The 13231-nt window shown below is 47.0% G+C and overlaps 1 protein-coding gene across 5 annotated transcripts in view; it reads left to right on the top strand.

The window, feature by feature from the left end:
• The window catches only part of Ube4B (Ubiquitination factor E4B), a 547587-nt gene that overhangs the window by 62613 nt on the left and 471743 nt on the right, over positions 1 to 13231 (top strand). For 3 of the 5 annotated variants that reach the window (XM_075686926.1, XM_075686927.1, XM_075686925.1), the window contains exon 3: positions 12532 to 12689. The exons of 1 other annotated variant lie outside the window; for it this stretch is intronic. In XM_075686926.1, the coding sequence (XP_075543041.1) occupies positions 12532 to 12689 (158 nt within the window). Of the gene's footprint in view, positions 1 to 8234; positions 8243 to 12529; positions 12690 to 13231 lie in introns of those variants that run through there. One more of the 5 variants, XM_075686928.1, reaches the window with a different exon arrangement.

Below are 13231 nucleotides of genomic sequence, written 5' to 3' on the forward strand. Positions count from 1 at the left end.
GACAAGCTGAAGACGCCCAACGTGACCACAAAACTGGCAAGCAACAAAACGCTTACCCCGGACCCCCGCGACCAGGAGCAAAGTATTCGAATCTCGAATCATGCCAATACGTTGGAAAAATGCAATAGTTGTGCCTTTATTAAAAACAGGTAAATCCACCACATCCCCAAGAAATTTTCGACCCATTGCCCTAACAAGCTGTTTGCGAAATAATATGAAAGTGCCGTAAATACGAGATTAACATTCTCGCTTGATATACGGAACTATATTGATTTTCATCAGTGCGGGTATAAAAAAAGGTGTTCAACGATGGGCTACCTCATCCGACTTGAACACGAAATATGCAAAGCATTCTTGCACAAACAGCACTGCCAGGCAGTGTTCTTTGATCTAAAAAAAGTGTTTACACCACTGGAAGATGAAGAATTTTACAGGACTTTGCAGTGTTAGGAATCTGTGGCAAAATGCTAAACTGTCTCGCTGATTTTATTTCCAACAGAATATCTCAAATCCATCTAGGCACTGTGCTCTCGCTCACATTTATCCAAGAAAACTGAGAAAAATGCTGAGAAAAATGGCTTCCGCATCTCTACTAAAAAAACTGCTACAGTGCTAGTCTCATAAAAACGAGTGTTGTACTTAGACCCGGATTTAAAATTGAGTGATGTTGCGCTGCCGGTAAAACAAGAGTATAAATTCTTGGGAGTAATCTTTGACAGAATACTAAACTTCCTAGCCCACATTAATACACTAAAGATTAAGGCAAATAAAGCATTGAATATCCTTAAAGTGTTATCTCATAAGCACTGGGGTTCTGACTGAATGTTTGTTTTACGTATTTAACGGTCTCTTGTGTGTAGCCTTTTAGACTACGGCTCCGTGGTTTATGGTTCAGCCAGACAGTCCTACATCCAACGACTTGATCCAGTACATAACCTTGGACTGCGACTGGGAAGTGGTGCCTACAGAACATCACCTATTCAAAGGTTATACGTTGAGTGTAATGAACCCTCCTTACAACAGCGCAGAGCATTACTCACTTTTTCTTACGTACTCAGAATTCACTCATCACCGCAACACATATGCTGCAACATCCTCACACAATGCAACTCACGCTTACACTATACAAATAAACCAAACATGATTAGGCCACTTGTCCTGCGGTATGAGAAGTATTGTCAGGATTATGGCATTCCTCATGAAGTACTCCAGATTGCCAAAAAACCACAACGGGTTGCCCCCATGGTACGATTTCACACAGTTATATGACTGGACGTTAACACATCTAAAGAAAAGACACCCCACACGAACACATTATACAAGAATTCCGTGTACTTCAGGAAAAATATCAAAATAACATGAAATATTACAGTGATGGATCTAAAACAAAACAGGTGTATATGGGGGCCATAACAGAAAATTGGGAAACAAGTGCAGTGGAACTCCGGTTGTGCGTCCCCCGGTTTTGCGACGGCCCAGGTTTTACGACGGATTAGTGCAGTCCCGGCGAAGCCCCCACAGAAGCAATGCATTTAGAACCCCGGTTATCCGACGCAGTTTTACGCCTGGCCCGCATTATACGACGACTCTCGCGAAGTGCTGAATGGAATGGCGGACGAAAGAAAAGTGCTGCGGATCTCTTTCCTCGCTCCGTCTCAACCTCTCCCCTCTCTTTCTTCTCTCCCACCAGCAGCCGCCGGCAACGCCCGCTGTGCTGAAATAGCGCCTTTTCTTCTCCACAATCGCTTTCTCCCTCTCTTTTTGGCGGTGTTGCCTCTCGTCGTGTTGGGGAAGTGTTTCTCTGCTTCCAGTTTCACAGCAGCAGATCGCCAACAAGGTAGCGCGGAGAGGCCTAGGTTTATCGCACATGTTCTTCGTCGTAATCCTAGCTATCAGCGTTCAGTGGAGGTTTTGAGTTGTGTAGAGCAACGCGATGCACAATGTCCCGAAAGCGGACAGTTCTGTTGCTCGGCGATAAGCTGAATATTATCGAGGAAGCAGAAAAGCGGCATGGAGCCACAAAAGCCAGCATTGCCTGAGACCTTAAGATACCCGAATCTTCGCTTAAAATGATCCTGGCAAACAAAGCGGCGATATTGCAGAATGCCAACAAGTTCAGGCTCAAGTGGAAAGCAGAAAAAAAAGGACAGCATGAAAAGTTAGAAAAAGTTCTCGTCAAGTGGCTGCATCAAGCACGGAGCTCTGTGATCAACATTGACGGCGCCATTCTAAAAGAAAAGGCGGACCTTGTGGCATTGCGTCTGGGCATCGACAACTTTCAGGTATTGAACGGATGGCTGTATTGCTTTAAAAAACGAAACAGGATTGTGTACAGCCGTTCCTGTGGAGAAAGCGCTTTCAAGGACGTTTTGACAGGGAACGAGTGGATGGAGTCGCTGCTGGAGATGATTGCTGCATACAAGCCCTGCGACGTTTTCAACGCCAACGAGAGTGGTATTTTTTACCATATGCAGCCCAAGCAAACCTTGCGTTTAAGGGTGACAGCTGTCATGGTGGCAAGCGTAGTAAAGAGCGTGTGACGGCACTATTCTGTGCTAACGAGGACGGTTCCGAGATGCTGCCTGTGCTCTTTGTTGGAAAGTTTGCAAAGCCACAGTGCTTTAAGGGGACACGGGTTGTGGCGACCAAAAATCATGAAAAATATCATTTTTTTTATTGCGTTTTTGGGATGTGCAGCTATTATTGCATCGACATTGTTAATTTCATACCGATAACATCAGTATTTTAGCCGCAGTGATGATGCCTTCTACGACATGTACTCGCTGAATTTAAGGCGGAACTTGCGCTGAAACGGCACATTTTCCGGAATGCGCGACTGCTCTTCCACGTGTGCTAGTGTGGACATCTTGGTCTCATTTGAAAGAGGTGACTTTTCCTTTCAAATTCCTGCCAGAACGGGCCCATTCAGCCATTGGCCACTTAGAAAATGCGCGGAAAAAAAAAGGTACTAGAACGCCCTCCTATTCGTCACTCGGTGCATGTGACTTGAGCATGCCTCCCGATTGGCAGAACTGCATAGTCATCGTCTGCTCCACGCTTGGAGCCGCGCATTGAAGTGCGCCACCTTGCCCCAGTGTCAACGCAATGTCTAAAACGGAGCGCAAATTTCAAATGCAGCACAAGCTTGGTGCGAAAAATGCGACGGACGCTCATCGAAAACTTCAAAAATCGCTGCTCAACACTTCAGAACGCCACAACCTCAGCGTCCGATGCCGAAATTGTCGATGCAGCAACGGCAGGCCTAACGACCGCATTGGCTATCGGGCGTCTTGCGCTGGAGTTTGAGGTAAGTAGTGGCACCTGGTGGTGGCACGCAAAACATTATCTGGGGCTTGGGTAGTATGGAGCCCTGGCTGTGGCGAAACATGTTTCTAGCCCGAGTTTTACGTAGATTCGCACTTTTCTGCCCTGTTGAGAGTGCGAAAAGGGTCGTCACTTCTCACAGACCACGCTGACCACGCTGCGAGCTAGCCGCAGTCTATAGTTTAACGAAAACGGACTCTCCGTGACATGTAATGCTGGAAGCAGAAGGAATCGGTGACGCCGATCCGGAGAGACCTAGCTCAGCCTCGAAAAAGCGTCACCGTCGTTACTTCTGCGTTGTGGGCTGCCGTGAGCAAGAAGGCCTGAATCCCAACATCACATTCTACCGCTTTCCTTCAAGGCCTCGCGAAGCAGAGTGTCAGACGCACTGCAATAGCTGCAATTCGTCGCGCTGGGTAAGCGAAACTTCGCGCCATGCTGACTGCCTTGCCTGTCTTGAAGCTTGCTTGATTATCTGCTTTCTGAAATTCGACCTTTTGCACCTACAGTCCCAATGGCAGACCGACATAGCAGCAGGCATAGCCGGTGATTCACGATTCGAGACCTGGTCACAGTGACAATTAACAATTCGACTGGTGCGAACTGGTGAAGTGACCAGGTGTGTGCAAATGACCACAAATGGTCGGGCTGATTTGGTGACAATTCACTACCCCACTACGAGCAGCACAGGTTAGAGAGTTAAATGTGCTCATCCTTTACCTCAAGCCAGCACGTTGAGGCAGCGCAGAACGATAGTGTTGATTGCAGCACATCGATGTTTGAGCGCTGTCATTAAAAGTTGCATCAAGCGAGCAGCGCATGATTCGCACGTACATTACTGCGAGCTCATATGCATTGCACCAGTTATTTATGAGTTGCTAAAGGGACAGGTGGCCACTACTACAGTGCAGGCATAACTACTTGTCTAGCGGCATGCAGTCAACAAAGATTGCAGGAGGCCCGCTGTTTCGCAGCATGTCGAAAGACTGTTGCTCTCGCGGCGCATACCGTCGTGCACTCAAGCAGTTCCGTACACATGATGTCTGCTTATCGTTGCTGTGAATTCATTTATAGCAAGCATTTCCTCGCATTTGTGCGCATGAATTTAGCAGTGTGCAAACCTTACCTGAAGTTCAACTTCGTACGCGCCTCGCTTTACTTGCGATTGACACCACGCTAAAACTTCTCCGCTTATTTCTTGAACGGCGTACATGTATTCGGCATTGCATAATTTATTGACTTTACGCAGCGTGCCACCTGTGAAAAATCTTCGGCGCCCGATATTCGCTGCAAGCCGTGGTACAACAAAATTGAAAGTGGCGGGTCCATATTGTAAATGTGCCTTCCGAAGCAGACGCCCGAGCTTGGTACTACCCAGTTCAGGACAGTTTTTAGCACCATTTTTGCAACTCCCCCTTGACAACGCAAGAGCCCCATACTGTGACAAGTACATCTGCCACGGACCCTTCGACCAGTGCTCGCATATGGCATAATACGATCTACCGGCAACCCTCCGAGCTGGAGGAGGAGGAAGCGAAAGCCAAAGCAAAGCTATCGGAGTTGTCTTCCGCTCCAGCGATGGAGAGGAAATGCGAGTTCGTGGGTGACAGTACCGACGATGCACTTCGCCCACCTGATGGGACTACATTTACGATTGTGGATTTCAGTGCCGTGAACACTTTATTAACCTTTGTGAACTGCAACATCTGCAATGGTGCCTTGTAAATCGTCCAAGAAGAGCGGGAATACGGACTTGCTGTGAAGCTGCGCTCTATGTGCGCAAACTGTAGAGAGATTGAGTCGGTGTGGAGCTTGCCGCTCGTCCACAGTGCTGAACGAATGAAACCGTTTACTGTGAACGTTTTCGCTACGTGTGCCATGCAGGCAACGGGGAACCGACAGACCGTGCTCAATGATGTTTTCTTGTTGATGGGCATCAGCCGTCGGGCTCTTTACACAAAAACGTGGCAGACCTATGAGAAGACGAAGTTGACGCCAGCGGCCGATCGCGCGGCGCATAATTTGACGAGCGACTGTGCGTGGTCGGTTCGCGAACTTTACGCCGAACTGAACGTGGGTCATACTGGGAACATTGCGGTGTCGTACGACGGGTCATGGATGACCCGTGGTCATATGTCCCATATCGGCGTCGGAACCTTGATCGAGTTGTTCGGCAGACTTGTGCTCATCTTTGTTGTATTGAGCAATTTTTGTGCTGGGTGCAAGTCGGGGCCTAAGGAGAGTGACCCTTCCTATGGAGCCTAGAAGTATGGCCACAAGTGTCAGAAGAATGCTAATAAGAAAGCTGGGGAAGTGGAGGTAGAAGCTGCCCTCATCCTTTTCAGGTGATCATTGGAGTGGCACAATCTGCGGTATACAATGGTGCTTTGTGACGGGGACAGCCGCAGTTATCTTGCTTTACAAGATGATGAAGTGTATGGGTGTATCCCATTTGAAAAAGAGGACTGCGTAAATCACGTGCAAAAGCGCATCGGGACAGCTTTGCGCAACTTGGTGGCCAAACACAGAGGCCCTGGTGGAAAGGGCCGCTTGACAGCAGACTTGATCTCCAAGTTAACCTCATACTATGAAAGGGCTCTGAAGACCCACAAAGGAGATGTAGATGCCACTCAAAATGCAGTGATGGCCACACATCATCACATTACATCAAAGGATGATGTGACTAATCACACTCTTTGTCCATCAGGCCCAAACTCCTGGTGCAAGCAAAATGCTGTAGTGGCCAAGAGTGAGCTGGTTCCAAAACATCTTCGAAAGCTTCCTCCTCATGTGTGTCAGGCTTTACGTCCCATATATGAACTTCTTTCAGACAAGAAACTGCTGCAACGTTGCCAGCGTGGTAAAACGCAAAATAAAAACGAAAGCCTGCATTCTATATCTGGGCACTGGCGCCAAAAGACCGGCACGCTTCTTTATTCATGGTGGAGGCTGCTCTGGTAGAGGCAGTATTAAAGTTCAATGCAGGTAATGCAAGGGCCTCAAAGGACATAATGAAATAACTATGTCTAAATCCAAGCGAGCAAAGTCGCACCCGCATAGCCGAGAAAGATAGGCTTCGATTGGCAGCATCAGCCAAGAAGCGCAAAGCATCAAAAAATTTGTGCCAGTCCCTCAAAAAGTGGCACACAGGGGCTGGGAGTCAGCAGGACTACATGCCTGCTGCCTACTGAGCTGTTCCAGCTGTAAATTTGTAAATAAAATAGGGTTTTGCACATTTTCTCACTTTCCTCAAAACATGTTTTTGGGTTACTTCACTAGACAGTCGGAGTGATATCTCATGATCTAAAACAGCTAGAGCACTAATTCTTTCTTTAGTAGAAAGCCTAATTTGCATATTACAAAGTGCTGAGAGCAGAATTTCAAATTTGTATGCATGTATTATGCATGTATTGTACCATGTTATTTTCTTTTGGTGTGGTAGCATTAGGTCAAGGAAAAAATTTTTATCACCTGCAGAATGGCTAATCAGAATTTCATTTGAAAACTTCTTGCAGCATTACAGTTATTGCACATTTTAGTATCTAGCTATGCAGTAATATTCACTTTCTGCTGAGCAGCTTTTTTTTTCCCATTCTCTACGGAAACAATAGAGTGGCAGCACTGTCAATCTCCTGAACTAATGGACCTACAAGAAAAATTATTGCATATTTGAAATCAGCATGAAAAACTAAGTAAGCTTGTTTATTTTCATTAGATTTGGTCATAAGATGCAGGAAATAATCTCCACAACCCATGTCCCCCCTTAAGAACTTGAAGACGCTGCCGTGCAGCTGCAACTTCAACGAAAAGGCGTGAATGACATCTTCGCTCTTCAGCAATTTTTTCCTGCTGCTGGATAACAAAATGGGTGCTAAGGCAAGGAAAATATTGCTTTTCGTGGACAATGCACCATGCCACCCACCTGGTGCGTCCAGCCTGAGGAACGTAAAGGTTGTTTTTTTTTACACCCAACTGCACAAGCCGGCAGCAGCCGTTGGATGCTCGCATCATTAAGTGCGTCAAGCAAGGGTACCAGAAGCGGTTAGTGCAGCATTGCCTGGCGGCTATGGAGCGCAGCGAGTCGGAAAAAAAGATCATTGTGCACGACGCCATGCATTTTATTGCCAGTTCGTGGAACACAGTGTCGCGAAGCACAATCACTAATTCGGTCAAGCACTGTGGCTTTAAGCGAGAGACTGCCTCCTCTGCTGGGGGCGCAACAACCTAGATGCCGCTCGAGGCCGATGCAGGCTTTGCCGACGCCGATTTCGAGGGTTTAAACCTCACCACGACTTTCGCCAAGTACATGGAGGCCGACGACAACGTCGCGATCTGCGGCGAGGTGTCGCTAGATAACGCTATCAAGGAGGCTTTGCCTAGTGCCGACACCGCTGTGACATCGGACGAGGACAACGATGACGCCACAGCTGCCGTGCCTGTGCCTATCACGTTTGCTAAGGTGCTACGGCACATAGACGGCATCCGGAACTTCATCTGTTCACACGATGCCGCAGAAGACCTCCTTTTGGACATTGCCCAACTCGAGCGAGAGCTCTTCGTTCATGGATCAAACAAGGTCCAAAAGAAACTTACCGACTTTTTAAAAAGTTTTTTAAATCGCGCAGTGGAAAGTAGAGTGCCGTAAAGGTTCGTATGAACAAAGCTTGATTGGTACCTGTACTGCAGCATTAATTCTTATCGCATTTACTTTTTTGGTAATTTGGGTTTCCAAGCCCTGCAGAGTATGTTAGTAGTTTACATTGAAGTTTCTTGTAAATTCGTTGTGCAAGATAAGTACCATTTTTATAGGCATAATTTTCGTTCGGATTTTACAACGGCTGCATTTTGTGACGCTTTTTCGTGGTCCCGAGAAAGTTGTATAATCGGGGTTCCACTGTATTTGATCGGCCACAACAAGCCTCTGTTTCCACGGCCGAAGTTTACGCTATATGGGCTGTTGTTAAAAAGATTATCACTTATAAACATAAAAATGCAATCATATACACTGATCCTTTAAGTGCACTGAAGGCTCTACATCTGAAATCTGAGTGTGAACCGGATAGGAGACATTTTAAAGATGGTGGCGCTTAACAGATACGGGAGGTCAATTCGTTTCTGCTGTATTCCAAGCCATGTTGGGATACCAGGTAACGAAGCAGCTGATAGGTGTGCATCGATGGCAGTGTACAAAGACATAACAAACACATATGAAAATATATAAAATAGCATCCGTGCAATTAGAAAAGCCTTAACTTCAAGATGGCAACATGAATGGGCCGTTGTGCTGACAACAAGCTACATCTTGCTAAACCCATAGTTGGCGAATGGAAGTCATATTATCATGAGGAGCGGTTTTGCGAAGTAGTTTTATGCCGACTAAGCATTGGGCACACACACCTCACACAAAATTATTTACTTACGAAAGAAGACACCAACATGCGAGAAATGTCAAGAGTCACTAACAGTTATGCACATATTACTGACATGTACACACATTGAAATACACATACGAGCACTTTTACATAAATTATATCAACTACACATACCTATACACCCTGCTCTAATTTTAGCTGATGATCCGCTAGCCCCATTATGTGATGTGCGTAAATTTCTAGATGACACTGGATTTTTACATAAAATATAAATTATTAACACAGCCTTTTTCTTCCTAAACTGGATTTTAAAACAGCTCGTGTTTGGCACAGCACAGCCTTAGCTGCTTTTGCGCCATTAAACCACACTTAACTAACAAACTTGTACTATTATTTCCATGCTCTTAAACATTCAATATTTGGCTGTAACGAAATACCGTGTCCCTTTCATGTGCAGAGAGCAGGAAAGTGTGCAGCCAAACTAGCCCAAACCGTCGCTTATTCCTTCGCTTCAGTGCGGCCGCGTGACAGGCATTCCGATGGTGGCACACCAGAGAAAGGGGAGAGACAAAAATGGCTGGGAGGTGTATGCAGCATTGTGAAGTCCGAATGGCATTCTTAAGAACTCGAACAGTCCGAATGGTGTAGGGATTGCTGTTTTGGGGATGTCTGCTTCTGCAATGGCAATTTGGTGGTAGGCTCGAACCAGATCCATTTTAGAAAAGATGGTTGCACCATGCAGAGCCGAAGTGAAGTCTTGTATGTTTGGCAGTGGGTAGTGGTCCGGAACGGTCTTGGTATTCAGAAACCGGTAATCTCCGTGTGGTCTCCAGTCTCCTCACTTCTTGGGGGAGAAGGTGGAGTGGAGATGCCCAGCTGCTAGAGGATGGTCTGATGATGAGTTGGGTGCGTAGCCATGCCCTGAATGAATAGGTTGGTTGCGGAGTCAAGGAGACGCTTCCTCTTGACGTCAACGAGCAGTCCGTGTGGTTAGAAACCCGGCGCCAATGTTGGCAGATCCAACGTCGCTGACCAAAAACACCCCCCGGAAGATTCTTCGAAGTCCCAGGTTGAGTGTCGGAGAACGTTGCCTGTGCACGGGAATGCATGTTCCGTTCACTGGTTGCAGATAGGATGTTGCAGGGGAAGCACATTCTGCTTTAGTGGCTGGGAGAACGCTCACCTGAGCTCTGGTGTCGATGAGAAATTTTCATCCGGTGGTTCTGTTGGCAATGTGAAAGAAGCGACATGCTTCTTGGCACTGACCGCTCGTCTCCGCTAGTGGTTGACCGGCCGGTTTCCCGCCCAGGTGCACGGCAAGAGGCAGTGGCAGGCGTTCGTGCCAAAGCGGCAATGATAAAAGCACATTTGTGGACCCGCGGATTTACTTCGTTTACGCTGTCCACGATGGTGAGAAGCGACGATGTTGGTGTCCGCGGGGTGGTGGCGGCTCCAAGTGAATAGCTGCCGCAATTAGTTGCTCGAGCCGGGCATAAAGGCGGTCAACCTCAGTGCGAGCAGCGGTGGTAGGTGCAGGGTGATGTGGCTGAGGAGTCGTGACATGGGCGGCTGGTGGCAAAGACTGTGTGGTAGTGCTGACGGAGGCAACCGAGAGGTGTGGTGTAGCTACTTCTATCACTTTGTTGGCTAACGCAGCCAGCAATGTCAGGTCCATAGCTGTGGTCATGGCACCATTTGCACGTGCGACGGTAAGCGTTGGAGGAACAGTTTGCGTAGCACAGCACTGTCTATGGTCTGAGCACTAGTGCCGAGCAGCGGTAACATGCGCCGCTAGAGCTGACTTGGCCATCTGTCACCGAGCTCCTCTGTGGAGAGCAACCACTGGATCCTCGTCCCGTCTGAAGCGGCTGTTCTTTGGAGCAGAGCTGCCTTGAGCTCGTCGGAGGGCTGTGCCGGTGGATTGTCGCGAGATGTGGTTAGTATAATCACTACCTCTTCTGCGGCTGTTGATGGGAGTGCGCTGATGATGTGATGAAATTTCTGCTGCTGGGAGATGATCCGTGAAAGCTGGAACTGCGGCTCCACTTGTAAAAACCACACGGTTGGATAACGTTTACAGTATGGTGGGAGGCGGAGAGTGACAGCAGAGATGACTTCGTTGGGAGATGATCCGTGAAAGCTGGAACTGCGGCTCCACTTGTAAAAACCACACGGTTGGATAACGTTTACAGTATGGTGGGAGGCGAAGAGTGACAGCAGAGATTACCTCGTTGGGTGGTCGGATGTTGTGCTTGCTTGGCTGGCGTTAGGCGTCTGCTGTTGATTTGGTTCCATTGCAGCTTTGTGTTGGTGTCCTGTCTTCGTCAGTGGGCAAAAAGGAGAGTCTACGATAATAAGGTGTGTGAAAAAACTGGGTCACCAATTGTAGGGCGCACGTGAAGGAAGGAGCCCAAGGCGGGACATCTGCGCTATGGTGTGTTTATTCACTCTCTAAGGAACCGTGGCGGGCCAGCGCGAAAGGCGCAGACCGCAGAGGTGAGGGAGAGAAAAGAGGAGAAGAGCGCGCCCGTCTGGAAAGCGTGCCGAAGGTGTCTGATTGTCTGAAGCACAGCTTAAGAAGCATTTGTACACTGTGGTCTGAAGTAAATAGTCAGAGGGCTGGTGCCGCTACCCGACACGCAGATTGTTTTTCCGGCAAGGGCTGGCGCCGCTACAATTTATCGACAGCATAAGTTTAGTTACAAGTTGAGTTACGGAAGTGTGTGGAATAATTCATCTGACTGGGGATGAAATTCAAGATAAATAAGAAAAAAGAAAATAGTACAGTACAAGATTCATGAGTTTCATTATAGATATATGATAGAGCAAAAATTGAGTTACAAGTTGAGTTACCATTAATTAATTATCACTGGTTATCGCACACCGAAGCACGTGAGCATGACTTTGTCAAAATTCCTGGAAACCTGGAAGTAGAAAGTGGAAATAATGGCGTCACACACAAAAGAGGCATGATATTTAGCTGGCTAATTAATGGAAAACAGTTGCCTCCAAGTTCAGTTCGTGCATTGCATTCGCCTAAAGTTAACCTAAAAAGCACCAAAGCCGATGTGCAAGTGCCACTAAGAGACACTTAAGTCAAAGATTAGGGTTGCCTACCATTTTTTGATGTTGGTGTCTTTCTCCTAGCCTTTGGTCTCACTGTCGGCTCATTCGAAATTTTTATGCACTGCTGTTGCCAAGGAGTGCTTTTTTCTATGTAAGAGTATTTCTTGTTGGGCTGGTTGGTGAAATGAGGCTATTTGAAGAGAGTTGAAAATTAACACGCACACAAACAAAGGAGACAGGAAAGGCGCCACTACTGTCTGTTTCATTATTCCTTTGATATTCACCTATATACTGCACAAGGTGACTTGAAGACTTGTTCAGAAGTGCTAAACAACAGATGAAACCACAATTGAAACAGATAATGCTTTACTATTTTCATTCCACAAATTCCATGATGGTGCTTTCTGGACGGCCACAGATGTGTCACTGATATATACTGAAGGCCTACCACATTAAGAAAGATGAAGATGTATCTCACACATTTGTAGCCTTGTACTATTCATAAGGCGCCTTGTTGGAACTTGCGGCATGAAAATAGCAAAGCATTATCTGTTTCCTTTCTAGTTTCATCTTGGCTGCGCGGTTCTGTCTTGAAGTTAGGTTGTGCAATATATAGGCAAATGTTGAAGGCCTAATAAAACAATAGCACCCTTCTTGTCTCCTTGATCTGTGTTTGTGTTAATTTGTGCCTGTCTTCTAATAACCTTTGGCTTGTTTCTTTGGCTCACTGCAATGCAACACCATTTGAAATGTCGCACCTTGTGTGCAGTGTTGCAGCTGATGGAGGCGTCGACAGCATGGAGACAGACGAGCTAGCCTCGGACAGGGTCAAGCCACCTGTTACAACAGCCACAGGGTCCAAGAGTAGTGAGAACCTGCAGGCCTGCCTGGTGGAGCTACTGGGAGCATCAGAACTGCTTTGCTCCAGTGAGGCTTCTTTGGAAATTTCATTCTGGGGTGTGACAGTGCGCTTAAAGGCACCTGAATCACAACGGATTTATCTCTTGGTTTCATTTGGTGACAACGTCCAAGAAAATTTGAATGCAGCTGGCATGCCTTGCACCAGTGGATGCACTTGCTATAATGAAATACAGTAGAACTTCATTCCTACATTTTGGAAGAAACTGTGAGAGAAAATGTATTAACCGGGAAAACGTACGATCTGAAGTAACTAAAAAAGTTAAACAGACTCAACTATTGTTCACATCTACGTAATGTGAAGCGCCGCGCCAATCATTGTGGCACAATACACCGAGCTAGTGGTGATCTGGTGGCCCGAGACACATATTGTTGTTTTCCTATTGCATGGTGTTCTAAAAGGGTGACTGGAAAATGCAAAGAAATTGAGCTGGTGGGCGACGCTGGATGCCGCCGAAGCGAAATGTGATGTGCACGTCGTGCTGCCTGCAGCAGGAAACAGCGGCGCGTTTGGATTATCGCCTACTAAAAGCATGCAGTATCAGGGTGTC

Source organism: Dermacentor variabilis, chromosome 3, assembly GCF_050947875.1.
Source record: "Dermacentor variabilis isolate Ectoservices chromosome 3, ASM5094787v1, whole genome shotgun sequence".
Classification (NCBI taxonomy): Eukaryota; Metazoa; Arthropoda; class Arachnida; order Ixodida; family Ixodidae; genus Dermacentor; species Dermacentor variabilis.